General features: G+C 38.0%; 1 protein-coding gene across 1 annotated transcript in view; it reads left to right on the top strand.

The window, feature by feature from the left end:
- TTN (titin) overlaps positions 1–24,458 on the top strand; it is a 311,267-nt gene that overhangs the window by 133,982 nt on the left and 152,827 nt on the right. Inside the window, exons 123-149 of the mRNA XM_075117654.1 lie at positions 463–510; positions 2,196–2,252; positions 2,368–2,445; positions 4,232–4,498; positions 6,655–6,732; positions 7,681–7,761; positions 8,400–8,483; positions 8,711–8,785; positions 9,015–9,092; positions 9,447–9,530; positions 10,081–10,164; positions 10,838–10,915; positions 11,078–11,161; positions 12,798–12,884; positions 13,453–13,527; positions 13,882–13,959; positions 14,838–14,921; positions 15,244–15,315; positions 17,603–17,728; positions 20,242–20,322; positions 20,579–20,653; positions 21,003–21,080; positions 21,306–21,389; positions 23,169–23,249; positions 23,433–23,513; positions 23,795–23,878; positions 24,127–24,201. Of these exons, the coding sequence (XP_074973755.1) occupies positions 463–510; positions 2,196–2,252; positions 2,368–2,445; positions 4,232–4,498; positions 6,655–6,732; positions 7,681–7,761; positions 8,400–8,483; positions 8,711–8,785; positions 9,015–9,092; positions 9,447–9,530; positions 10,081–10,164; positions 10,838–10,915; positions 11,078–11,161; positions 12,798–12,884; positions 13,453–13,527; positions 13,882–13,959; positions 14,838–14,921; positions 15,244–15,315; positions 17,603–17,728; positions 20,242–20,322; positions 20,579–20,653; positions 21,003–21,080; positions 21,306–21,389; positions 23,169–23,249; positions 23,433–23,513; positions 23,795–23,878; positions 24,127–24,201 (2,337 nt within the window). The remainder of the gene's footprint in view (positions 1–462; positions 511–2,195; positions 2,253–2,367; positions 2,446–4,231; positions 4,499–6,654; positions 6,733–7,680; positions 7,762–8,399; positions 8,484–8,710; positions 8,786–9,014; positions 9,093–9,446; positions 9,531–10,080; positions 10,165–10,837; positions 10,916–11,077; positions 11,162–12,797; positions 12,885–13,452; positions 13,528–13,881; positions 13,960–14,837; positions 14,922–15,243; positions 15,316–17,602; positions 17,729–20,241; positions 20,323–20,578; positions 20,654–21,002; positions 21,081–21,305; positions 21,390–23,168; positions 23,250–23,432; positions 23,514–23,794; positions 23,879–24,126; positions 24,202–24,458) is intronic.

Below are 24,458 nucleotides of genomic sequence, written 5' to 3'. Positions count from 1 at the left end.
GGGGGGGGATATATCAGAGAGAGAGAACCGTCTAAATACTAGAATCTAATTAAAAAGAAACACACCAGAATATAAGGATTTAGGGTTTGATGCAATTAAAATGGTAATAGAATTAGGTGTGTGTAACTTGGCTAAACTATGACTCAGGAGGAGGACATGATAATGATCCATATGTATTTCTATGATGTTAAATCAAAAGAGAAGGAAAAATTGCACAAGGTGGTCCAAGAGGATTTAAACAGGTGTAATGGGTGAAACTGAAGAGAGGAGATATAGTCTGAATGTTTCCCAATGCTGAGGAGTAACAGCCTGTAGAACAGTGTCCTATGGGAAGAGGTGAAGGTCCCATCTCTTGAGTAGTTTAAAATTATTCCTTAGAAAATACTGTCACCCAGTCCTAGGGATTGGACAAGTTCATCAGAATTTCTACTTTATACATTTCTATATATTTTGACTTTCCAGATGTTCCTGATGCCAGAGTTGCAGTTCCAATTGAAGCACCAACTGAAGGTAATATGAATAACCAGATTTTTATAATGGGATTTCTCTTTAGATTCTAGGCAAAGGTGCAGTGGGAATTTTGGAGATTCGGGAACCTCAGAAAAAATCTAGGACTGAGCAGTGTTCAAATTCACCCCTCTCTGTGCAAAGCTTGAATGATCAGGGTTTTCTGGGGGAGGCAGTGGCACTGTTGGTTCTGGTGCTGGGTGTCCAATAGCACCCACTGATTGTCAGGGTAGACTGGTCAAGTAAGTATGAGCGAGGGAATGGTCCCACCATCATGGGGAACTTTCCTGGCTTTTGCACTACCCTGGGGGAATCAGGCAGAGAAAAGATGTGTCCTTGCTCTAACTCCCTTTGCCCAGATGCCTGCCTGACCTCAAGGACTCCTCTTCCACTCTCCTGTGCAGCAGTCCTCATAACCCCAATAAGGCAGGGTCACTTAGGACAGGAATCTGGGTGTCCCCACTCCAGGGTACTCTCTCTACACTGGCCACTTCCCTGACCCACTGATCGCTACTTTAAGCTTAAACCAAATACAACTTATTAAACAGCAACGTTAAAAAAAATGGGGGTGTGTGTGGAAAAGGTTAAAGGAACAAGGGGCCCCCCCTTTGGGGATAGGGAATATCACAAACAGCAGTTTCAGCTACTTAAGAAAAGTTCACAGCCTATTCTTCACATGCCCCAGGCCTCCTGCCCAGGATCTGGCTGTGCTATGGTGATACAGTGGGTAAAACACCTACTCAGATGGAAGCTACATGCTCTCTAACTATAGGTGGCAGGACCCTTCTCCACAGCATTGGCCCTCCTGTGGTAGAGGGCCCCGTTTCCCTCGCCCCTTGAGTCCAGCCTCCAAGGCCCTCTTGCCTGGTGACATCTCCCTCCACTGGGCCTTCGCTGCCTAGGGTCCCCACCTCCCTCTCCCCAGCTGCTCACCACTCTTGGCTGCAGTATTACTTGTAGCACAGAAGGCATCCACACCCCGGCTCTGGCCCTGCAGCTCCCTGAAGTAGCTCAGGCCTGGCTCACTGTCGGCGTGGCTGGTCTCCACTGCTCCAGCTCCCCAGCTCTGGGCTGCTCCAGTTCCCCAACTCTGGCTATTCTGTCTCAGTGCTGCTGCTCTGCCTCCCAGACCAGCTCTGGCTGCTGCTCCTCTTCCAGCCTAGCTCTGCCTTCTCTGTCTCTGGACTCCTGCTCTTTCCCCAGCTCCACTCTGGCTGCTGCTTTCTCCTTAGCTCTGCCCCTGCCCTACTTTAACTCAGGCAGCTCCAGCTCACATGGAAGATGAGCCCCATGCTCTAGACTCCCTCATTGACCTGCCTACCCTGTCAATTCGCAGACTTAGAGCATTGGCCTTGGGAACTGTCAGTCTCAGGATCCTGATTTCTCTTTGGCCCTTCCCCCTTTCCCTGATATTGGGAGAGGGCCAACAAAAAAAAAACCCGCACTAATTTTCAGAAGGAGGCCAACAGCCCCCTTACATTAGGATGGATTTGCAGTTCCCACCCATGAAAAGTACTATGACTGCTCTTGACTGCTCCAACCCCAACCACAAGTTACTTTTGATTTTTTAATTGTAATACAGTCATTTTATATGCCTGTATGCAAAGCATATTAGGAATTTTTTTACATATTATTAAGAATGTAGCATTGAAATATTTGTAATAAAATATATTCATTATTTTTCTAAGATATTCCTATTCCTGTTTTGCTGCCTTTTGCTGTTCCACCACCAGAAGAGAAGAAAGGTAAAAGCTTATAGATTTAAAACTGAAAATGTTGTCAAACAGAATGCACTATGTTAAATCCAACTTTTTTCCGGTAGCTATTAAATGCAAATATATATATATTTTTTTTTTTCAGAGACCAAGAAAGTTCTTGTAAAGAAAGTCTCCAGAAAGGTGGTTTCAAAAGCTCCTGAAGAAATTGCTCCACCTAAAGGTAAAATGGATTTTTACATTATTTTTTTAAGAGGTATTTTTAAGAAAGTAATTTTATTTAATGTGGAATGATGAGAGGTTTTTGTGTTTGACTTTTTTATTTTAAAGTTATAAATATGCATATTTAAAGCCCAAATTCTCATTCATTAGGATATTTCAAAAATATGTTCTGGAACACTGATTATCGAGGCAGAAGTAATTTCTCACGTGATCCTAGTTAAAGGTTGTAACCTAGTGATACAAGATAAAGATTGAAAAAATGAGCATTAACTAGCATACAAGAATCTAAGTTCTGAAGATAAAAATAATAAAAACATAGTAAAAAGACAAGCAAAACAAAGACAAAAGCTACTCTGTAAACTTGTGACTGTTCTCTTATAGTGTCATTTTATGAAATTGTGGGATGCAGCTTTAAAAAGATGTAGAGAACACTGTAGCTTCTTGCTTAGTCAACCCAAAGGCCTTGATCTTGTAGATTATATCAGTTAGAATCAGTAGTCTTTTCAGTGTTTTTCTCATCATGCTAGCATATATCTAAAAAACATTGCTATCAGCAGCTTTGATGAGGCATATGTAAAAACCTCTCTTTAAATTAATTTTATGTGAATATTATTATTACTTTATTTTACTTTATTTTATTTCATTTTATTTTATTTTGTTAAACTTTGTCAGGAATAAAAACATCTTGGGTAAAATAACATATTTTCAAGATGCTAGTTCTTTATTTCTATCTAGAAAAAATGAGTATGTAGACAGTATGCAACCTGGAAAAAAACTCCCAATGGGATTCCATCCTTTGACATCAGTGGGCTTATGACAATGCACTAAGGACTTCAGTGGGGGTTGGACTGGGCCTTAAATGCAGAATTTAGGAAAGGTGCTAATTTCTTCATGCTCCATTTCTCCTTTTTCTGAGGGTAATATTAGAACTGATCCTGTGATGTTTTAAATTAATGAGAGTTTTGCACTTGACTTCAATGGGTGAGAAAATCTGGGACAGTGTGCCTACCATCTAGAGGTTGGTCAAGGATATATACCGCTTCAATATGCATCTATATCTGCCTTTATAGTGTGACTATGTGTGCATATCAAGGAGCTATGTGTGCATATCAAGGAGAGATTAGAATGCTAAACATAACGTTTCTAAAGTTTCAGAGGTTGTAAAGAAACCAGCATCCTGGCCCCAGCCCCCAAAATAACAGGATATTATTTCAACAAAAGAAGTTGTATAAAACATGTATACTGAGAAAATAATCCATTGTGGAGGAATAGGCCACTCAGTTTTCCTACCCTGTGGTAATCTGCATCAGAAGAATACAGATTCATTCTTAATTTTTCTTTCATTCATCTTAACTTCATTAGACAGATTTCACCCTGGTACCAGCATGTGCTGATGATACTAATTTGAATTTTTTTTTCTTTTCCAACTTTCTCTTGCTGTTGATATATAATGAACTCAATGTGGTGGTCTTCCAGTGAACAAATATGATAAAATTGCCATTGAAATATGGGTCCTATAACCCAAAATAATAATATCATAGTTATATATTGAGGTGATAGCTCTGACCTAGCTAATCTATTGGTAAATTGAATAACTGTGTCTGCATGAGACAAACCAAGTTTGGACAATATCAAGAGTAGCAAAAAACAATAAAGTAGCAATCTAATACTACTGTGTAAAATGTTTAATATGCTACTTGAATTCCATAAATAGGTATATTTCTTAAATTATATACATCCATTATGCCTTGCAAACTCTATATTTTAATATGAGCAATCTTTTAAAGTTCCCAAAGTGCCAAGGAAGCCACAAGAGATCGAAGTGACTTCTGTAGCAAGAAGGGAAGAAGTTCATGAAAAGGAGGAAATATATGAAGAAAGAGAAGAGGTTTATGAACAAAAAGAAGAAATTTATGAAGAACAAAAAGAACCTTATGAAGAATGGGAAGAAGATTATGGAGGAGAACAGGAATATTATGAAAGGGAAGAAGGTTATGAAGAAGGGGAAGAGGAATGGGAAACTTATGAAGAAAAACATGTTTATCATGAAGAAGGTATATTAGAATTTCTTGATTTTATTAATCTTTTTTCCCTCTTTTTTCCCCCTTCACTTTCTCCATCTCTCTACTCTCTTGGCCATACTCAGTATAATCCATTTGGTTTGGGATGTATAAAAATGTTACTGCCGAATACAATGGAATATAAATATTGAAATTACAATTAGTATTTTGTGCCATTTTCTTGACCTGTTATCTTAGAATTACCTATTAAAGAGGCCGTGATGTACAAGAGCTAACATTTCCACAGCCACCAGGATTTTCTAAGGACAAACAAAACTTTTTTTTCATTTTGGGACGCTTTCATAACAAGGATACATGGGGTTTCCAGTGTGTATACATGTGTATACAGTGTGTATATAGCTTCACATGCTGCAGTGGGGTGGGGCAGGTCTTCTTCATCCCCACTTCTACTCTCTATGGAACTGAACCTGCACTGCTGATTTAATGGAAGTTTTGCTATTGACTTCAATGAAAGCAAGATCAGGCACCAAGCAGCTTGTGGCTGCCTGTATAAAAGGAGAAATGAGCATATAGGGAAGGAAGACTCAAGCCCACTCACTGTACATCCACATTTATCTTTGTCAGGGATCTAAAGTCAGCTGTAATGTAATAAATTTCCATTTATCCAGGTGCATTACAGCTGCAGTCTGTGAGACCTATCCCAACTAGTCTTGTAGTATAAGGTTTAGAGTAGCTTTTCAGGATTTTGAGTTTGACAGTAGCAGTTATTCCTTATTTAATCTATATTGTTTCTTTATGTATTTTTCCTCTGTGTTCAGAAGTAAGCCCTGGTCTCTCTTTATTTTCTCCCCAATTGGTACATGTTGAGATTTTCTATTACAGTACTTTGGGGAATATTGTGCTATCAATCTGTACGTAGAACTTCCCAAATAAAGTACAGGGGAGTTATGATTGCAAATCAGTGGCAAATCATGGCCCATCATCGAGCAGGGCTAGGATATTATGGACACAGCTCAAAGTGACACATTATAGTGTGATTATTAATTTGTGGAGTTTGAAGTTTGGGAGCTTTTCAAATGCACCATGAACTAGCCATAGTTTAGACAGTTGCATGTTTTTAATTATTTGAGAGGATTTCCCCTGCATTTCCCCCAGACAAGGCTGATTTGGGTGGAATGTTCCACAAATCTTTCTGGAGCGTTAAGAGTCATATATGTCAAGAGCATGCCTCCCAATTATTTCAGTGGGAGAAGTGCGTATGTAGCCGAGACAGAATTTTGTCCTAAAGTCAATGGGTTAGCAACAAAACCGGAAATGAACAGAATCCCCCATGACAACTGTTGAATGTTCACAATTGTGTGTTTTATTTGTGAAATATTATATCATCACCTAATGTTGGCCTGTCCCACCCTGAGGTAAGGTGTACTTCTTCAGGGTGTGTATTTCCTCTTCATTAAATGAGATGCTGTTTTTATCAAAGTGATTGGAGTTCCTCAGAAGCCCATGCCTGAGCATATAACACCAGCAATTACAGCTGAAAAGAAAGAAGTGACCATACATAAAAGTACAGGACTGAGACATATCTGTATAACTAGAGTCATGGTTACACTGAGCAAGTTTCAGATCTCTCTCACGCTGATGTAAATCTAGACAGTGGGATCCTCCCCCAGATCACTGCATGCCTATCTTCCCACTCCGGCAGAATGCATAAGGTCAGGGTGCTCAGGAAGACTGGGGTCTTCCCTGTGCAATAAAATAGAGACTGGGAGGGTTGAGGGATACTGCAGAGATTCTTGGGCAAACATCATTCAGGCAAAGGTTTTGTTATCTTCCTTCCCCCACCATGCACCAGTCCTCAAACAGCTGTGACCAGGTGAAGTCCTTGGTAGAGCAATGGAGCTGCACTACTAGGAAGTGGTAGTCACCAGGTCCTTCATAAGGATCCCCCTGGCTCTCAGTGGGCCCCTGGAGATCCACCAGGTTTGGGTGCAAGCTGTATGGCTCATTCCACAGGGGTCACCACCACCAGTGAACCATATGAATGGATGTGCAAGAGGGAATCCTGGCAAAGATTAAAACATATCAAAGTTGCATTAAATGCTACAGCTCCCAGCTCTGACCAATTTTTATCTGAGTGATCATTTGCCAGGTTGTCTAAATGTTGTGAAATGTCTTTTAATCACCTGCAGTTGTTAGGAAACCTGTAGCTGAAGAAGTTGAGGTAACCACTCAAAGGCTTGAGGAGGAAGAAGTCAGACTGCCTAAAGGTACTGCCACCTACTGCATGATTTTAACGCCACTATGACATGAAAGTAGTTGGAATATTGCCACTTTATGTGTTTTCAGAAACAAATGTACTACATTTAACATAGATCTGACCAATTTTCAATCTTTGAGACAATGATGGTAACAACCATTGCCCAGCTGCAGTGAAAGGAAGATAAAAGCAGCAGTTTCTGAGAAATACATGAGCCTGTAGAGCTAACACCTAATACTTGAGGGTAGGGAGTGCTGATAAACTACATTTGGAGAGGAGTATCTCCTTCACCCTTACCCACTCATGTCTGACCTCCAATTCTCCATACTGGTTTATCAACCAGGGTATCTTCACCATTGTTTAGGCTTATGGATACATATGCATCCCAGCTCCTTTTATTTATGCTTAAAATTTATGCTGATTGGGCCCCTCCAGTTCAGCATTTTCTATTCTATAATGGGAGTGACTCGCCTGGATTCTGAGTGGTAGCCATGTTAGTCTATATCAGAAAAAACAACTAGGCATCCTTGTGGCACCTTAGAGACTAACAAATTTATTTGGGCATAAACTTTTGTGGATGATGAAGTGGGTTCTAGCCCACAAAAGCTTATGCCCAAATAAATTTTAGTCTCTAAGGTGTCACAAGGACTCCTTGTTGTTTTCACCTGGATTCTAAAACTCAACAGAATGAGGAGGTCATGAACATCCATGCAGCAGTGGTCACAAATTTCATAACCCCCTAATAAGATATGGACTGTGGTAGGGGATCTAAAGAAACATCCACTGTCCTTATATCATTTTGTGCTGTCCCATGCAAGCTTAGCACAGCTGCAGGACTGGATCATAGTACATTTGTCTTGTCTGTTACATTTTCAAAGTGTGCTGCAAACATTAACTAACTGTAATATTAATTTGGTATTCTCACTACATACGGGACTCACAATTCATATTTCTAAAGTGCCAGCAGTTCCCAAGAAGGTTCCGCCACCAAAACCTACCCGGGTGCCAGTCGAGGAGGAGAAAGTTATGAGAAAGAAAGGTACAGATCTTGACCTCTCAATTACTTATTCCACTCTTTCCAGCGCATGTATCATTGTGCTGCCTGTGGATATATATGTGTCTAGTATTTGTGTCAATTTCACATTGCCCAGCAGTGACCGCTCTCATTGTTTAATTAGTAGTATGTAACATGCATACTTTCACGTTTAATTTGTTCTGTTACAGAGTAGCATAGAATTTGGTTTTGTGTTGAATGGTTTCTGTGGGTAGCTTTCAAATGTTTAAATTCTGTTCATGGTATTGCAGTGTGATGTGGCTCTTCCTTCATGTATTCTGCTTGCTGGCTTATATCTAAAGATGAATGGTCTTAGCATCCTGCAATTTCTTTGGGAAGGCAAATTCTATGTGCTCCTTCTGTGTAATATTTTTAAAAGGCTACATGCTCTTTTGTTTTAAAGAGCTTTTTGCACTGTCTATCTCGTTGACCTCTAATAGATACTAAATTCATGTTTATTACTTTCATGTTTACTATTTTAGCACATACATACTAAGTCTCTAATTCTGTGCTTTAAGACTTAAATGTACAATAGACTTACTGATTTGATAAAGACTGATACATTGTCTACCACAAATATGGGTTCAGAAAAACACTGCTAAAATGAAATCCTATTTTTAAAGTACCGACAGTAGAAATGTGGACTATTTCAGAAGAAAAGATGTCTGTTTCTGTTCAAGCAGAAGAAGAATATTCTTATGTTACAGGTATGTACAAAATGAAAAAGTTGTAAACCCAAATGAAAACATTTCAATCTTACTAGTTTCTTTTTATAGACTTTTTTTGACAAATTATGTATTTTAAACACATTGTACATTTATGTTTCATATTACATTGCTTCTTTGTTGTTGTTGTGTTCCATTGCTTTGATATTCTTTGAGAGACAAACTTTGAATACGACATGACAACATTATTAAAATGATTTTATTTAAAGAGCCAAAAGTACATGAGAAAACTGTCATAGAAGAAAGAGTACATGTTGAAATTCCTGAGGCTCCCCCAGCTAAAGGTAGATTTTTAAAATCTTATATATTTATTAACCTTTAATTCTTAATTATTAAAAATATAATCCTATTCATTATGAGTACTCTTCACCTCTTCAGATTATGCTCCAAATTTCTGAATGTGCTTATATATGTATTTTAGACAGTTTGCATACACATACAGTATTCTTAAAATAACTTCAGAACTACTATGAACATTACCATTTAATATCCCTACATTTAATATCTTTAAAGTTCCTGAGGCACGTAAGAGAAAAGAAGAAAAAATACCTGTTGCTGTTCCCCAAAAGGTGGAGGCTCCTCCAGTTAAAGGTAAATAAAATCTGTGCCCCGGTGTTCAGGTGTCTATCCTCTCACCACAGGTTAGAATGCCAGACTTGCTCAGATTTCTTCAACTAATGGCTACATCCTCAGAAGTTATGTGCTCTCATACAAGTACACAAACATGAGTCTCTCTCTCAAGCTAAGCCATATTCTTAACTATTTAAATGATAAGTAGTTTGTATGTTCTTTGATATGCACAAAATATATAATGTATGTTTAATAACATAGATAAACTTTTTTGATTCCTTAGTATTTGTATATGTACATGTTGAAACTTGTCTTCAGTGTTTTACTAAATAATTTAGTGACCTCCTAAATGTTCACAACTCTGTATCTTTAAAGTGCCTGAGGTGCCAAAGAAAACTGTCCCAGAAAAGAAGGAACCGGTTCCTGTCCCTAAAAAAGTAGAAGCTCCACCAGCTAAAGGTACTCCAGCTATCATGAGAAAAGCAAGATCTTTTTGGTTTTTGTTATCTTATTTTTGTTGTTGTCTTAAATACATTTGTGGATTAACTATACAGCTTTGTTTTTGTGTTATCTTTATCTGCTACATACTACGTTGATTTATTCAAGGATCATTTTTGCTGGAACACAGCCCATAATCACTTTATTTGTTTTAAACTTTGTCCTTCCTTTTCTTAGCCTTTCCTTTTTCTATCTGTATTTAAATTGTATGTTCTTTGGCGAAAAGGGGCTGGCCTTTTTTTTTTTTTTTACTTCTGTGAATTACCATGGAAATGTATAGTGCTATATTAATAATATAACAATGCACTGTGCTTACCTGTCAGTAATTTATAAATAGTTATCTACATATCTTAATATTATATAGCTACACGTTGTGACGTGCTGCAGTGCTCACATCCTTAGCTGTACTGGATAACTGTATGGGTTCTATAAAGGACTCTTCGAGCACTGTACTCTGAATAAGTGTTCCAAAAACTAAAACACCACCGTTTTGACAATGATGTCTTTAAAGTGCCTGAAATGCCTAAGAAACCTGTGCCAGAGAAGAAAGTACCTGTTGCTGTTCCCAAGAAAGAAGTAACTCCTCCAGCTAAAGGTACATCACCTTTCGAGTGTGAACATTAACAATATGTTTGTCTTAATAATTTTTGATTACTTCTAAATCTAACAATATGTTATATATACTTTTATATGCAGTCTATTGTTTGTCTGTTCTTTGTCTATGTAGTTCTCAAAATCTTTTTAGAAAGATTATTTAAATCTGTTTTTAATATCCTCAAAGTTCTTGAAGTGCCTACAAAACCTGTTCAAGTTCCCATTCCCAATAAAGTCGTACCTCCATCTGCTAGAAGTATATCAAATAGTAGATTGCATTCTATATGCACCTCTTTAATGCTGCTGTTTTAAATGTCTTTCATGCAGTGTATATGTAAATAGATTTGTGTTTCAATGACAATGATTATTTGTGCATCATAACTGTATGTTTTATATAACACCACTTAATGCTAACTAGCAACAATTCTAGTTTCTTGACTTAAAGAATGCAGTCTTAAAATACTTGTGTGCATATTCCAAATGTCAGAGTTCGGGTCTGATTTCTTCAAAGACACCTTTTCTTTCGGTAACCCATCTCTGTACGTTAAGGTGTACAGTTTGTGTGTTAAATGGCTTATCTTCCTCAGATGAATGGATGAATGCACTTCTATAGTAACGTACCCAGTAATCCTTTTCAAAACTAGCATTCAGTATTCTATTTGATATTTTTGAAGTGCCTGAGGTGCCTAAAAGACCTGTCCCAAAAGAAGAAGTTGCTGCTCCTAAAAGAGAAGAAGCTCCACCAGCAAAAGGTACATTACCTTGTAGTTTACTGTGTAAAAGACTGTCCTTTAGTGTTTTGATTGTGTTGTGGAAATGTGTGTCTGGATGTAATCTCGTCTTTAAAGTCTCCATTTGTGTATGTGTTGCTTTTTCCATTTTGTAAGTCCTAAAATGAAATAATATCTTCAAAGTGCCTGCAGTGCCTAAGAGAGTTGTCCCTGAAGAAAAATCACCTGTTGCTGTTCCTAAAAGAGTGGAGGCTCCCCCAGCTAAAGGTACACTTCCCGATGGAGTGACAGATCATGCTGATTCTTAAATAGCATCTGTTCTTATCTTCTGTTTTGTTATTGGCCTCTTACTGTATTTGTAAGATTTGTGTTGCTGTTGGGAGTTATCTGTTAGTGTACTGTGTTATTGACAGAGGATCATGAGTTTATTTTGTGTGTATTGTGTAGTACTCTGTCATCTACTATTTGTGCTCTTGTTATATAGCATCAGTGTTCTTAAATCTTCAAAAACTTAGTCATAGCAATATGGGATATTATCTACACATTGCAATTAGAAATTCATAAATTTTATATTAGTACCTTTCAAAGTGCCTGAGGTATATCAGAAAGCAGTTTTAGGAGAAAAAGTCTATATTACAGAAGAAAGAGTATCTGTTATAATCTCTAAAGGAGTGATGTCCCACCACCTGAAAATATATTGCAAGTAGTGATACATGTGAGAAACATCAATTCTGTAGATTGTTCTTGTTGTCTTAGAGTGCAAATCTGTTGTTTAAAGGCATAATTCCTAATACAGAAATGTGCCTTGGTTGTAATATGTGAGGTTTTGCATTACAACTTTTTACATGTAGAGCCCATAACTTCCCAGTTGCTCAGAGCTTTCTGTGGGGTGGGTGCCCAGCCCTTGTACTTTTAATCCCTGATACAAAACCCATTGAAGTGGATGGAAAGATTCTCATTGATTGCAGTGGGCTTTCGATCAGACTCCTAATGAAGACACAATGAAAGTTAAGGATAATTGGATAGTAAGCACCTTGAGGGATCTGGCCCATGAGGTATGGGTACACACATGAGGGTTGTATCCATCACTTCCTTCCCCACATACAAAAGAACTATTCATTGTGCTACAGATGAGAAACACTGACTTGCTTTTGCACTATAACTTATTACCATTCTGGGGCAGATTCTCAGCTTGAATGGAGACTGACTTCAATGGAGTTATAACAATTTATGCCAGTTAAGGATCTCCCCCATAGTGTTCCAAGCCAAGATTCCCCACTTGTGTAATACATTAATGAATAGTCAGTCAGATTGGGATAGTTAACACATATTTAAGATAACAACAAAAGGGCCAAAATTCCTAAAGTCAACACCTAAGTTACCCCTATGAAATATGAATATGCGGAAAGGTATTTGTTCATGTAAACATGTTCCTTTCTGCTTGTACCTAGGCAAATTGGCCTCTTGCCCCATCACAAGCTGAGTTTTCCCTGACACAGTTCTAAAGAATATGCTGGTTTCTCAGTTTATTTGTCCAGCACATAACCTGCCCTCTTATTTTGTACTAGTCTTTCTTTACCACCCACCAAAAGAGTAAAAAGAATTATTTAACTACTTTATTGCTGGCCCTCCATTGTAGCTGCTGTGATGGGATGTTTGGGAAGCTGTGGCACTCCACTGAAAACACAGTTGAACTCTGAGAGTTACCATAGATGTAATTTGACCCCTGTCCCTAGCACATGGGCAAGGAACAGAATTTAATGCAAGGCAAACATACACATACAAAGCATTTTATGTTTCCTGTCTATGGCTGTAGTTGTCGCATTGATTTTATCAGAATTGTTATACCTCTGCCATAACCATTGTTCCACAAAAAACATTAAAACTGAACCTGTCTTTAAAGAACCAACACTGGAAGAATGGATAGAAGAAGAGGAAGAGGAAGCAATCATTTCTGTTCACAGAGAAGAGGAGATTTCATCAGTTACAGGTACAACCACAATTCAAGGAGTGTAGACTAAAATAAAAACTATCTCGGAATCTTGCTATTTTTGAAATAATTTTTTGGTTTTTATAAAAAAAAAAAATCAAGTTTTTCCTCAGTGTGTAGATGAACATTTTTCATTACACCATTTGTTTAAATGCTGGTAAAGTTTCATATATTATGACATTTTGCCACTACTAAACAGCTCTGCCACTTCTTACGATCAGTCTTCAGCCCAACCCACTACAAAACAGCATAGTTGGTTGCTTACAGAAAACAGGTGAAAAGCATCAATCTAATCTTAAATATCAAGAGGATCCTCTGTCCCTCAGTGTTTATGCAGATTTTGTTTCTGAGAATATTATTCCTCCTTTCCTGTTGTTTGACTGACCAACTCAGAGATCAATAATGACATTCTGTGGACTTCCTTAGACAATTCCATTACGTATGAGAACAAGCAAACCCACAGAAACACCTATCTATTGTCAGTGAATTCATAGTGAGATTGTGTGTTGCTTTTTCTTTTGGTTTCTCTTGTTTTGAAATTTCCTAAAATCACACAATATTTTTAAAGTGCTTAAGAAAGAACCATTAGAAGAATGGATACCCCCGGTTGCTATTGAAATAGAAGAACCTCAATTCACCAAAGGTAAATTAATGAAAATGATATTCTCTAGATGTCTTTATCTGTTCCTTTATTTCACACATTTTGTTTGTTTGTGTTTGTTTCGAATACTTTTCATGTAGATATTTTGTGTTTTAGTGACAGTAACCTCTGTCTGATACTTCACCGTGTATTAACTATTACTTGTGTTTTTTGTATTGTTTTTGTTAATTGTTCCTTCTTCTTTTACTGTCTAACTTTTGGATTCAATGAAATTTCATGTATATTTTCTTTCAACAAAAATCAGTCAAGATTAAAAATATTTATTTCTAGCTGCTTATTATTAAAGTTCATTCCGAATATTAAAATTAACTATTCCTACACTTAATACCTTTAAAGTGACTGAAGTGCACAGGAAAATTATCACCGAAGAAAAAGTAGCCATCTCTGAAAAGGAGGAGGCTCCACCAAAAAGAGGTACATTGCCTTTTGAAGCTACGCAACAGATATTTATATCTTGTCTTGTATCTCTGTCTAATTATGTTGCATAAAATATAGATTCTGGTGTGTGCTTTCATTTCCTTATTTGACTTACACAAATGTCAGGCCTCTGTGTTTGTATTTTTGTTGCCTATTATTTTTGCCATTTGTGAGTAATTCAAAACTCCTAAAAACGAACAATATCTTTAAAGTACCAGAAGGGCCCCAAAAAGCTGTGCCGGAAGAGAAAGTGCCTGTTCCAGTCCACCAAAAAGTGGTGGCTCCACCGGCTAAAATTACTTCCGCTCTTTCTGGGGATACAGGAGGTTTCTGCATATCAGAAATCAGTGGAACGCAGCAGGCCTTGAACCTGTGAATTATTTGATTTTAAAAAACAGTTTATATTCACTTTTTGTTATGAATTAAAAGGAATTTTGATTCTGCCCTCTAAAAAAATACAGAGAATCAAGTAAAACAGTCACACTCCTGCATTTCTTGTGTATTCAAAACTGCTATGAATTGCATAGTTGTTTTGGGTGCACACTAATTTTCATAAACTGAGTATCACTGATATGCAGAAGCTCACTGTCTCTTCTTAACAATAAAAACTATCAGTCTTTTCAGATCATTAGCATTTTTTTCAAAGATGCCTTTGTGTCCTTAACATCTGTCATTTTCCTGTGTGTTTAAAATGTTATCTTTTATGTTTTTATTGTTTATGAAATTTTGTAGTTAAATTACATGTAATGGAAAGTGCCAGCAATGCTGAAGAATCTTACATTCAAATTCTATTACTGTGTCATGTACATATGCTTTAGTCATTCTTTTTAATGTACATATGTCTCTTTCTATTCTTGCAATTGCTATTTTTAAAGTACCAGAAGTTCCAAAGACAGTTATCACAGAAGAAAGAGTGTCCATTGCTGTTCCAAAAAGAAAAGCAGCTCCACCAGCAAAAGGTACCCACATACATAGAATAAATTATAAAAGAAATAATTGCCTGGCTCTTGGTCCTCCAGTCTGACTACTATATTGCCACAGTAACTTCTCTTGAATTCTGACATTCCACCAAAATCCTAGGAACCTTAAGGGATACAGTGGCAGCCGTAGGGGTGCATTTCCCTCCATTTTATCTGGTGTCAGAGGTGGCAGGAAAGCAATTAAAATGTCATATTTCTGTAACAACCACATTGAGTGGATAGGGAATGTATAACCTCTACCCCAAATATTGTTTCAGAGGAACAATACTAAAACTAGACTCTATCTTTAATGTACCAACAGTGGAAGAGCACTGGGCTTTGTCAGAGGAAATGTCCATCTCTCTTCACACAGAGGAGGAGGTTTCATACACAGGTATGAACTAAACTAAAAGAGTTTCAGGCCTGAATGAAATCTTTTAGTTTTGCCACCATTTTTTTAAATCTATTTTGTTTTGCAAGCAAAACTCAGGATTTCAAGATGAGTGTAGATTAAAAGTTTGTATTACACCTGGGGCAGGCCAATGTTTTTCCTGAAAGTGAAGCCCTTTGAATTTCTCTGCTCTCAAGAGGCTTAAATCTTCCATCCTGAGATTCCTGACTTCTTTTGTTTTCCTGGGGGAAGCTTTGGCCATGTCTACACTACCAGGATAATTTGACCTAAGTTATGCTACTCCAGCTATGTCAATAACGTACCTGGAGTCAACATCACTTAGGTCAGCTTACCCGGGTGTCTACACCACACTGCATCAACAGGAGATCCTCTCCCGTCGACTTACCTTACTCTTCTTGGTGAGCTGGAGTACTGGAGTCGACCAGAGAGTGCTCTGCTGTCAATTTAGTGGGTCTTCACTAGATTCACTAAATTAATCCCCACTACATCGATTGCAGCAGTGTCGATCCCCAGTAAGCATAGACGTGGCCTCGGTTATTTAATTAGCTCCTCTCTTGGATGCAACCAGTGTGCTGCCTGTCTTTCTCTGCCCTCTGAGGGGAAACTTCCTGGCCAACTCCCTACTAAATACGCAAGTGCTTTCCTCTTCTGTGCTGTCTGTCCTCCTTTCTGCCACTCCTATGGGAAGCCAGCACATCCGGAAGTAGTGATACAGGAAAGGCTCCTCTGGCCCTTCCTCTGCTGCCCTGTGAGTACTTGAACTCACTCTGGGGCTGAGAGAACCCAGAGTGCTCCAAGCTATTGAGAAACCCCATTGTTGAGCACTCTGGGTGTTTCAGCAGTTCGGAGAAGAGCCTGTGAAGGAAGAGTGAGCCAGCTGTCCCCAAAGGGAGAGGAGGTCAAGGTCTACAGGCCTCCCTGAGAAGGCAAGTAGAAGTGCAGCGAGTGGGACAGAGCTTTCTTGGGCAGCAGAGTCTCCTGGCTGGGGCAATTTGGGGCAAATGTGGCTGGTTTTGTAATCAAACCAATGAAAGTTGCCAGGCTCAATCAATTTCATCTTGAGTTTATGGGTTCAGACTTACCTGACACTTAAGATTAAAGGTGTGGCGCTGAAAATTTATGCACCAGTCCTGCCAGAAAGTTACAAAGAAACTGGGCTTATTTCACACAGCCTAAAAAGAACACTTGTTACCAGAAGAGGGAGATTTGCAGGCTGTGGCTTCAGGTATCTAAAAAAAGCATCCACCTGCTTGAACTAGACCTTCACAGCAAATTGGTTCTAGAAGCAAAGATTAGGTTGTTCCTTGCAGAATGTAGGTAGAAATACTTAGACCTATTATTGCCAAGTAGATTCCATCTACCAAGAAGAAAATTCCCAACTTCTTTGCTATTTCAGAGATCCTAAAAGGTCATCCAAATGCCAGGGCACACTGTAGTTTTTCCTGGATGACTTCACACACTAATAACCAGCAATTTCAGAGTCAGAAGGAAAAAAATACCCAGTACTGTTTCAAAAAGAGAAGAAACTCCACCAACAAAGTGTGCACTCTCTCCTGGATGAATCTGCAAAACTGAACATAATCTACATAATAAGCTTTTTGGAGTCTTTACAGTTAAAATCTTGTCATTTTCTACATGTAGACATGGGTTACTTCTAATTTACTGCAAGCACAAGATCACTGTCTACTTCCATCTGTGCAACTGGCTTGTTTGTACCCACTCTCCCATCTTACGCTAGAACGATGGGATTGGAATGTTTATCTGTTCTGTACAAATTCTTTGTCTCAAGTGGCTGTCAGAGGGCTCTTGCTGTATTTACTGGAGAAGCCACAGAGGCACATTTGTATGAAGGACCCTGCTCTCCTCATACGGAAAGGGGCAATCACTGAAGTCACAGAGGGCCTGAATTTTTTCAGGATTTGATTGGATTTTGTACCAGAACTCTGACCTGGAATGTGTATAAATGCAGTGTTGGGAGAAGTGGGTACAGCAAAGAGCATCTGCTTATATGTATATGTTGAGACATGATATGTCTTTTTGTTGTTGTATTAAATTATGGTCTAATGCTTCCATAATACCTCGCCAATCTGCAGTTGCCTTGGTGATCTGTGAGCCACATATAATTATGTTACCCTTTTTTATATATTTTTCTTCTGTATTATTGAATTACACCATTGTGTATTTGTGTTCTACATCTTGCCTCTAGCATTTATGCTTCTGTACATTGTTTTTTAAAGTTTTTAAATGTAAATATTCTGTATCTTTAAAGTGCCTGATGTTCCCGAGAGAGTAGTCATAGAAGAAATATTACCAATTTCTATTACTAAAAAAGTGAAGAAGCCACCAGCTAAAGGTACATTGGATATAGCATTTGATCCAACATATAATGTTCTTTGTATGTCTGTGCTGTAAATGTGCCATGAATTCTGCCTTGTGTTTTTACTGAATGTTCTTGATTTCATGTTGCTGTTACTAAACCTACACAATAATTTAAAATGTCTGAAGTGCCTAGCAAGTTTACCCAAAAGAAAAGGAAACATGCTACTACTCTCCAAAAGTATAAATTCTGCAAAACAAATATATGTCCAGCTATTGGTGCATTAAAATTTAAGTTGCTCTGCTGTCTCTGTTAACTGAAATTCACGTTTGCTTGTTGTTTTGTGAGAATGAGCAAACTTATGGAGACACCTGTAACCTTTAAAAATATACTGGTGGATCTGTACCACAGATAACACAGGTAACAAAGAGCAGCAAGTACAAAACCATTGCCTGAATTCCCTCTGCATGTGACATGTTGAGTCTGCCTGTATCCAGCTGAATTCTCAAGATGACAAATTCCAGTGAGATCTATGTGTTCCTAGGGTCTCACTGAGGTCAATGGGAAACCTTCAATTGATTTGAGGGGGCATTATATCTAGCCCTGCAAAGTGCTGAGCAACTCCTGGAGGTACTGAGTGTTCTGGACTGACCCAATTCCCAAATAAGTCATTGAGTCATTGACACTGGGGAAGTTAAATCAGTCATTGACACTGGGGAAGTTAAATCAGTTTCTGAGGGCCCTTCATACCTACAGTAGCTCAGCGTGTTGCAGGATCATGTCCAGAGGCAGGAGGCACCTTAAAAAAAGTATCTTACATTATTGTGATGTGATTTCCTTCCTAGTCTTTTTGTTAAGACTTTGCAGAAAATGGTAGCACTAATCTTAAGTTATATGACAAATGAAAATTATATTTTGAAATCTGAGCTAAAACCGTCCAGTAAATTAGCCTACTTTCCTTTGTCCAGCCAGTATTTCTCTAAAACAAATTCAGCAGAGGCTGTAATAAAAGAAAGGACTTGGCTCAGCACAACTATTTCCGCTTGAATTAAATGCATATATCCCCAACCTAACTCTACCAGGTGGTCTGCCCATTTCCCTGTTGCGGCTAGAAACTATCTTGTTGTACATCAACACTGCAAAAAAAAACAAAAAACAAAAAAAAAAGTGAGTTTCAAAGTCTGGGTCAACTAACTCTGGTTTGTGAGGGTCAGGCTACAGCACTAAAAATACAAGTGTAAACATTCTGCTCAGGTTGGAGCCCAGGCTTTGAGACCCCTCCCATCACTGGTTTCTGAGCTCCAGCCCAAGGAGGAACGTCTAAACTGCTATTTTAAATCCCTGTAGTGAGAATCCACGTATGTTGACCCTGACTCTGAAGGCATGGCTACACTTGCAGATGTAGAGTGCTTTGAGTTAAACCAGCCTTCGGAGAGCGCAGTAAGGAAAGCACTGCAGTCTGTCTACCCTGACAGCTACAATCACACTGGTGTGGCCACATTAGCAGCTTTTGCAATGGCCACAGAGAGCAGTGCATTGTGGTAGCTATTCCAGCAGGCAAGTGGCTGCAATGTTCTTTTCAAATGGGCAGGGGTGGGGTTGAGTGTGACAGGGAGTGTGTTGTGTGTATGTGGGGGAAGAGAGAGTGGGCTTTGGGGGGAGCTGAGAGCATGTCAGCATGCTGTCTTGTAAGTTCAGATAGCAGCAGACCCCCCCCCCGCCTCTCTCTCTCTCACACACAACATTCCACACTAATGGTTGCTTTGTCTCGGAGCAGATAAGCAGCCGGCTGTCGGAAATGGAGCTTTCAGACGGCATATCCGCATTTCTACAGTGAGTTCAAAACATTGGGAAGAGTGGTCACTTGACTTAAGGGGATTATGGTACGTTTCCAGAGGCTGATCAGAGCACAGTAATGCAACACCTCTTTCACACTGACGCCCGGGCGTTTCAGCCAAGGCGCAATAGCGTTAATCTTCTCACCAAGGCGGAGCCGTGTGTCTAGCTCTAGCCGTGGAGTCAGAGCGCTCTACGTGCTTTGCCAGTGTGGAAGGGTAGTGAGCTAGGGCGCCTGGGGCTGCTTTAATGCACTCTAACTCGCAAGTGTAACCAAGCCTTGAGACTCCTTCCTACGGGTTTTGTTTGTTTGGGTTTTGCACTGTAAATATACCTTAAGACTCCATTTCACATTTAAGCAGCCACACCCTTAGAGTTTATTGTATGTCCTGGTTCTCAGATATCAGTAAATTGCTACACAGTTTGGATCTTGCTACTATTTGGGGGATAGGCAGTACTCCTAGTGCAAGTGAAGACTGGGTGAATTAAATTTTCTAAATCAAGCATTCCATAGATACACTAACCAAGGACTCCATTTGTCTTTTTCACACCATAGTTTTTCTGAAAGTTTACAAGTGTTATCAAGGAAACAATCTGGAAAACGAAGCAGCAAATATATGTGTTGTGGGTGTCAGTACTCTTTGTTGGTTATTCTTTTTTAATCATTTCATTACTTGTGAAGGTAATATATGCAATAATAGACCAAATATACCGAATAGGTCACTTCTGTATTCTTAACATTAATATCTTTAAAGTGTGTGAAGAAGAGCCTTACTACATAGAGGAGGAAGTACTTGTACCTGCTCCTAAAAAAGTGGAAGCCCCACCAGCTAAAGGTATATTCTTTCTTTGCGTCCTATAACACAGAAAAATGTCTTTCTTTCAATTTCAATCTTTAATCTTTTCAATCTTATCTTGATCAGTAAAATATAGCTTAGATACTTTTAATTTTTTTAGCATTAAACAAGTACATGTGCCTGTTTGTGTCAATTGCCAGTGTATTTATACTGAGATTTGTGTGTTCCTTTTTCTTTTGGTTTCTTTGGTATTGAAATCATTCCAATTTTCTAAAATTACACAATATTTTTAAAGTACTTAAGAAAAAACCACCAGAAGAATGGATACCCCCGGTTGCTATTGAAATAGAAGAACCTCAATTCACCAAAGGTAAACTAATGAAAATTGATATTCTCTAGATGTCTTAATCTTTTTCTTTATCTTACACATTTTGTTGTTTATTTGTTTCAAATGTTTTTCATGTAGATATTTTGTGTTTTAGTGACAGTAACTTCTGTTTGGATCTTCATTGTATATAGACTATCACTTGTGTCCTTTGTACTGTTTTTCTAAATTGTTCCTTCTTCTTCTGTCTCATTTTTGTATTCAGTGAAATTTCATGTATATTTTCTTTCAACAAAAATCAGTCAAGATTAGAAAGACTTATTTCTAGCTGCCTATTATTAAAGTGCATTCCACATATTACAATTAACTATTCCTACGTTTGATATTTTTAAAGTGACTGAAATGCACAGGAAAATTATCACCCAAGAAAAAGTAGCTGTCACTGAAAAGGAGGAAGCTCCACCAAAGAGAGGTACATTGCCTTTTGAAGCCATGCAGCAGATGTTTCTCTCTTAATATTGTCTTGTGTCCTGAACTGCCTAATTATGTTGCATAAAATATAGATTCTGGTTTATGCTTTAATTTCCTTATTTGACTTACACAAGTATCAGGCCTCTGTGTTTGTATTTTTGTTGCCTATTATTTTTGCCATTTGTGAGTAATTCAAAACACCTAAAAATGAACAATATCTTTAAAGTGCCAGAAGTTCCCAAGAAAGCTGTGCCAGAAGAGAAAGTGCCCGTTCCGGTCCACAAAAAAGTGGTGGCTCCACCAACTAAAGGTACATAAGCTGTTTCTGGTGAAATAAGAGGCTTCTACATATCAGAAATCAGTGGGAACCGGCAGGCCTTGAACCTGGGAATTGTTTGATTTTTTTTTTGAAAAAAAAGCTTATACTTTCTTGATCATAAATTAAATAGAATTTTGATTGTTTCTGCCCTGCAAAAAAATGCAGAAAATTATATAAAACGGTCAGTCTCCTGCATTTCTTGTGCATTCAAAACTGCTATGAATGCGTAGTTGTTTTGGGTACACGCTAATTTTCATAAACTGAGCATCAATCATATGAAGAAGCTCATTGTCTCTTCTGAAAAGAAAGTATCAACGTCTTTTCAGATCATCAGCATTTTTTTGAAAGATGGTCTTGTGTCCTTAACATCTGTCATTTTCTTGTGGATTTAATATGCTGTCTCTTATGTTTTTTCTGTGTGTAAAATTTTTTAATTAAATTACATGTAATGGAAAATACCAGGAATGCTGAAAAATCTTACATTCAAATTCTAGAGTCCTTACTGTGTCATGTATATATGCTTTAGACATTCTTTTTTTGTGTGTGCATATGTCTCTTTCTGTTTTTCTTTTCATGCTTTTATAAATATCTTTGCTATTACTAAAACTGCACAATAATATAAAGTGAAGTGCCTAGGGAGCTTACCCAAAAGAAAAGGAAACATGCTACTACTCTCCAAAAAGTAGAAATTCTGCAAGCCAAATATACATCCCGCTGTTGGTGCATTAAAGTTTAAGTTGCTCTGTTGGCTCTGTTAACTTAAATTCTTGTTTGTTTGTTGTTTTGTGAGAATGAGCAAACTTATGGAGACACCTGTAACCTTTAAAAATATACTGGTGGATCTGTAACACAGGTAACTTCACACTGCATAGAGCAAAGAACACAAAGCCATTGCCTGAATTCCCTCTGCACGTGACATGTTGAATCTGTCTGTATCCAGCTGAATTCTCAAGATGACAAATTCCAGTGAGATTTATGTATTCCTAGTGTCTCACTCAGGTCAATGGGAGACTTTCAACTAGCTTCAGTGGGCATTAGATCTAGCCCTGCAAAGCACTGAGCATCTCCTAGCAGTATTGAGTGTTCAGGCCTGGTCCATTTCCCACTTAAGTCATTGACAGTGACTCCATTGACTTCCGGGGGAGTTGGATCAGTCTTTGAGGGCACTTCATACCTACAGTAGCTCAGCCCTTTGCAGGATTGTGTCCAAAAGGAGAAGGCATCATGAAAAAGAAGCTAACATTAGCCTGATGTGATTTTCTTCCCAATCTTTTTGTTCAGAGTTCCTAGAAAATGACAGCACTGACTTTAAAATATATGGCAAATGAAAACCATGTTTTGAAATCTGAGCCAAACCTTTCAGTAAATTAGCTACCTTTCCTTCAACCACCTAATGTTTATCTAAAACAAATTCAACAGAGACTATAATATAAGAAAGGATTTGGCTCACCACAAAAGACTACTGCTTGACATAAATGTCTACATCCCAAACCCAAATCTACGAACTGGTCTCTCCATCTAAGACTCCATTTTACACTCACAGAGGCACACCCGCTGTGTTTATTGTATGTCCCGGTTCTCAGATATCAGTAAATTGCTACACAGTTTGGATCTTGCTACTATTTTGGGGATAGGCAGTACTCCTAGTGCAGGTGAGACTGGGTTAATTAGATTTCCTAAATCAAGCATTCCATAGATACACTAACCAAGGACTAGATCAAACATGCCAAATACATCAATTCTGTATCTTTAACATTAATATCTTTAAAGTGACTGAAGAAGAGCCTTTCTATGTAGAGGAGGAAGTACCTGTCCCTGTTCCCAAAAAAGTGGAAGTCCCACCTGCTAAAGGTACATCAACTCTTAAATATCAAATGTCAATTGTTCTACATCTCAGTGTTTCTGATTTTGTTGTTTTTGATGTATGTCCCTATTACATGTGTGTTACAAACTTCTCTTTTGACTAACCAAGTGTTTCCTTACTGTTTTGATACTTTTCCTATTTCTTAAACTATACACTGTAATATTTTTAAGTGCCTGAGAAGCCTAAGAAAGTTGTCCCACCACCAAAAGTTCCTGCTGCTCCTAAAATTGAGGAAGCTCCACCAGTGAAAGGTATAAGTTACTAATTAAAATGATTCTTCCTTACCTTGAAAGACATGACACAGGTCTTCTCTTCTCATGTTCTTGGTTTTAGTGTCTGTTAATAAAAATGTGAGTTTCTTATAAATCACAGTCTGACTGTTTGCATTACAACGGTGTGTTCTGTATACTATTATTTGTTTTTCCTTACATAAACACTTTGGTTATTATTAAACGAAGGAAACACTAATGTTACATACAAAATATATTCAGAATACTAGAGATCAATATTCTTAAAACTCTTCTTTCTAAAGTGCCTGAAGTTCGTAAGAAAGCTGTTCCTGAGGAGAAAGTGCCTGTCCCTGTTCCTAAAAAGGCAGAGGCCCCGCCAGCTAGAGGTACATCAGTTTTTTGCTTCCTATAACTTGGAAAAATGTCTTTCTTTCAATTTCAGTCTTTAACTTCTTACCTTGTTGAGTAAAATGTAGTTTAGATGCTTTTAATTTTTTAGCATTACACAAGTACATGTGCCTGTTTGTGTCCATTGCCAGTTGTATTCATAGTGAGATTTCTATGTTGCTTTTTTTCTTTTTAGTTTAGTATTGAAATCATTCCAATTTTCTAAAATTACACAATATTTTTAAAGTACTTAAGAAAAAACCACCAGAAGAATGGATACCTCCTGTTGCTGTTGAAATAGAAGAACCTCAATTCACCAAAGGTAAACTAATGAAAATAATATTCTCTAGATGTCTTTATCTGTTGCTTTATCTTACACCTTATGTTTGTTTGTTTGTTCGTTTCAAATGTTTTTCATGTAGATATTTTGTGTTTTAGTGACAGTAACCTCTGTCTAGATCTTCACTATGTATAAACTATCACTTGTGTCCTTTATACTGTTTTTGTAAATTGTTCCTTCTTCTTTTACTATCTCATTTTTGTATTCAGTGAAATTTCATGTATATTTTCTTTCATCAA

The sequence above is a fragment of the Caretta caretta genome, chromosome 11 (genome assembly GCF_965140235.1).
Source record: "Caretta caretta isolate rCarCar2 chromosome 11, rCarCar1.hap1, whole genome shotgun sequence".
In the NCBI taxonomy this organism is placed as follows: Eukaryota; Metazoa; Chordata; order Testudines; family Cheloniidae; genus Caretta; species Caretta caretta.
This window is presented reverse-complemented; position numbering and strand designations above follow the sequence as displayed.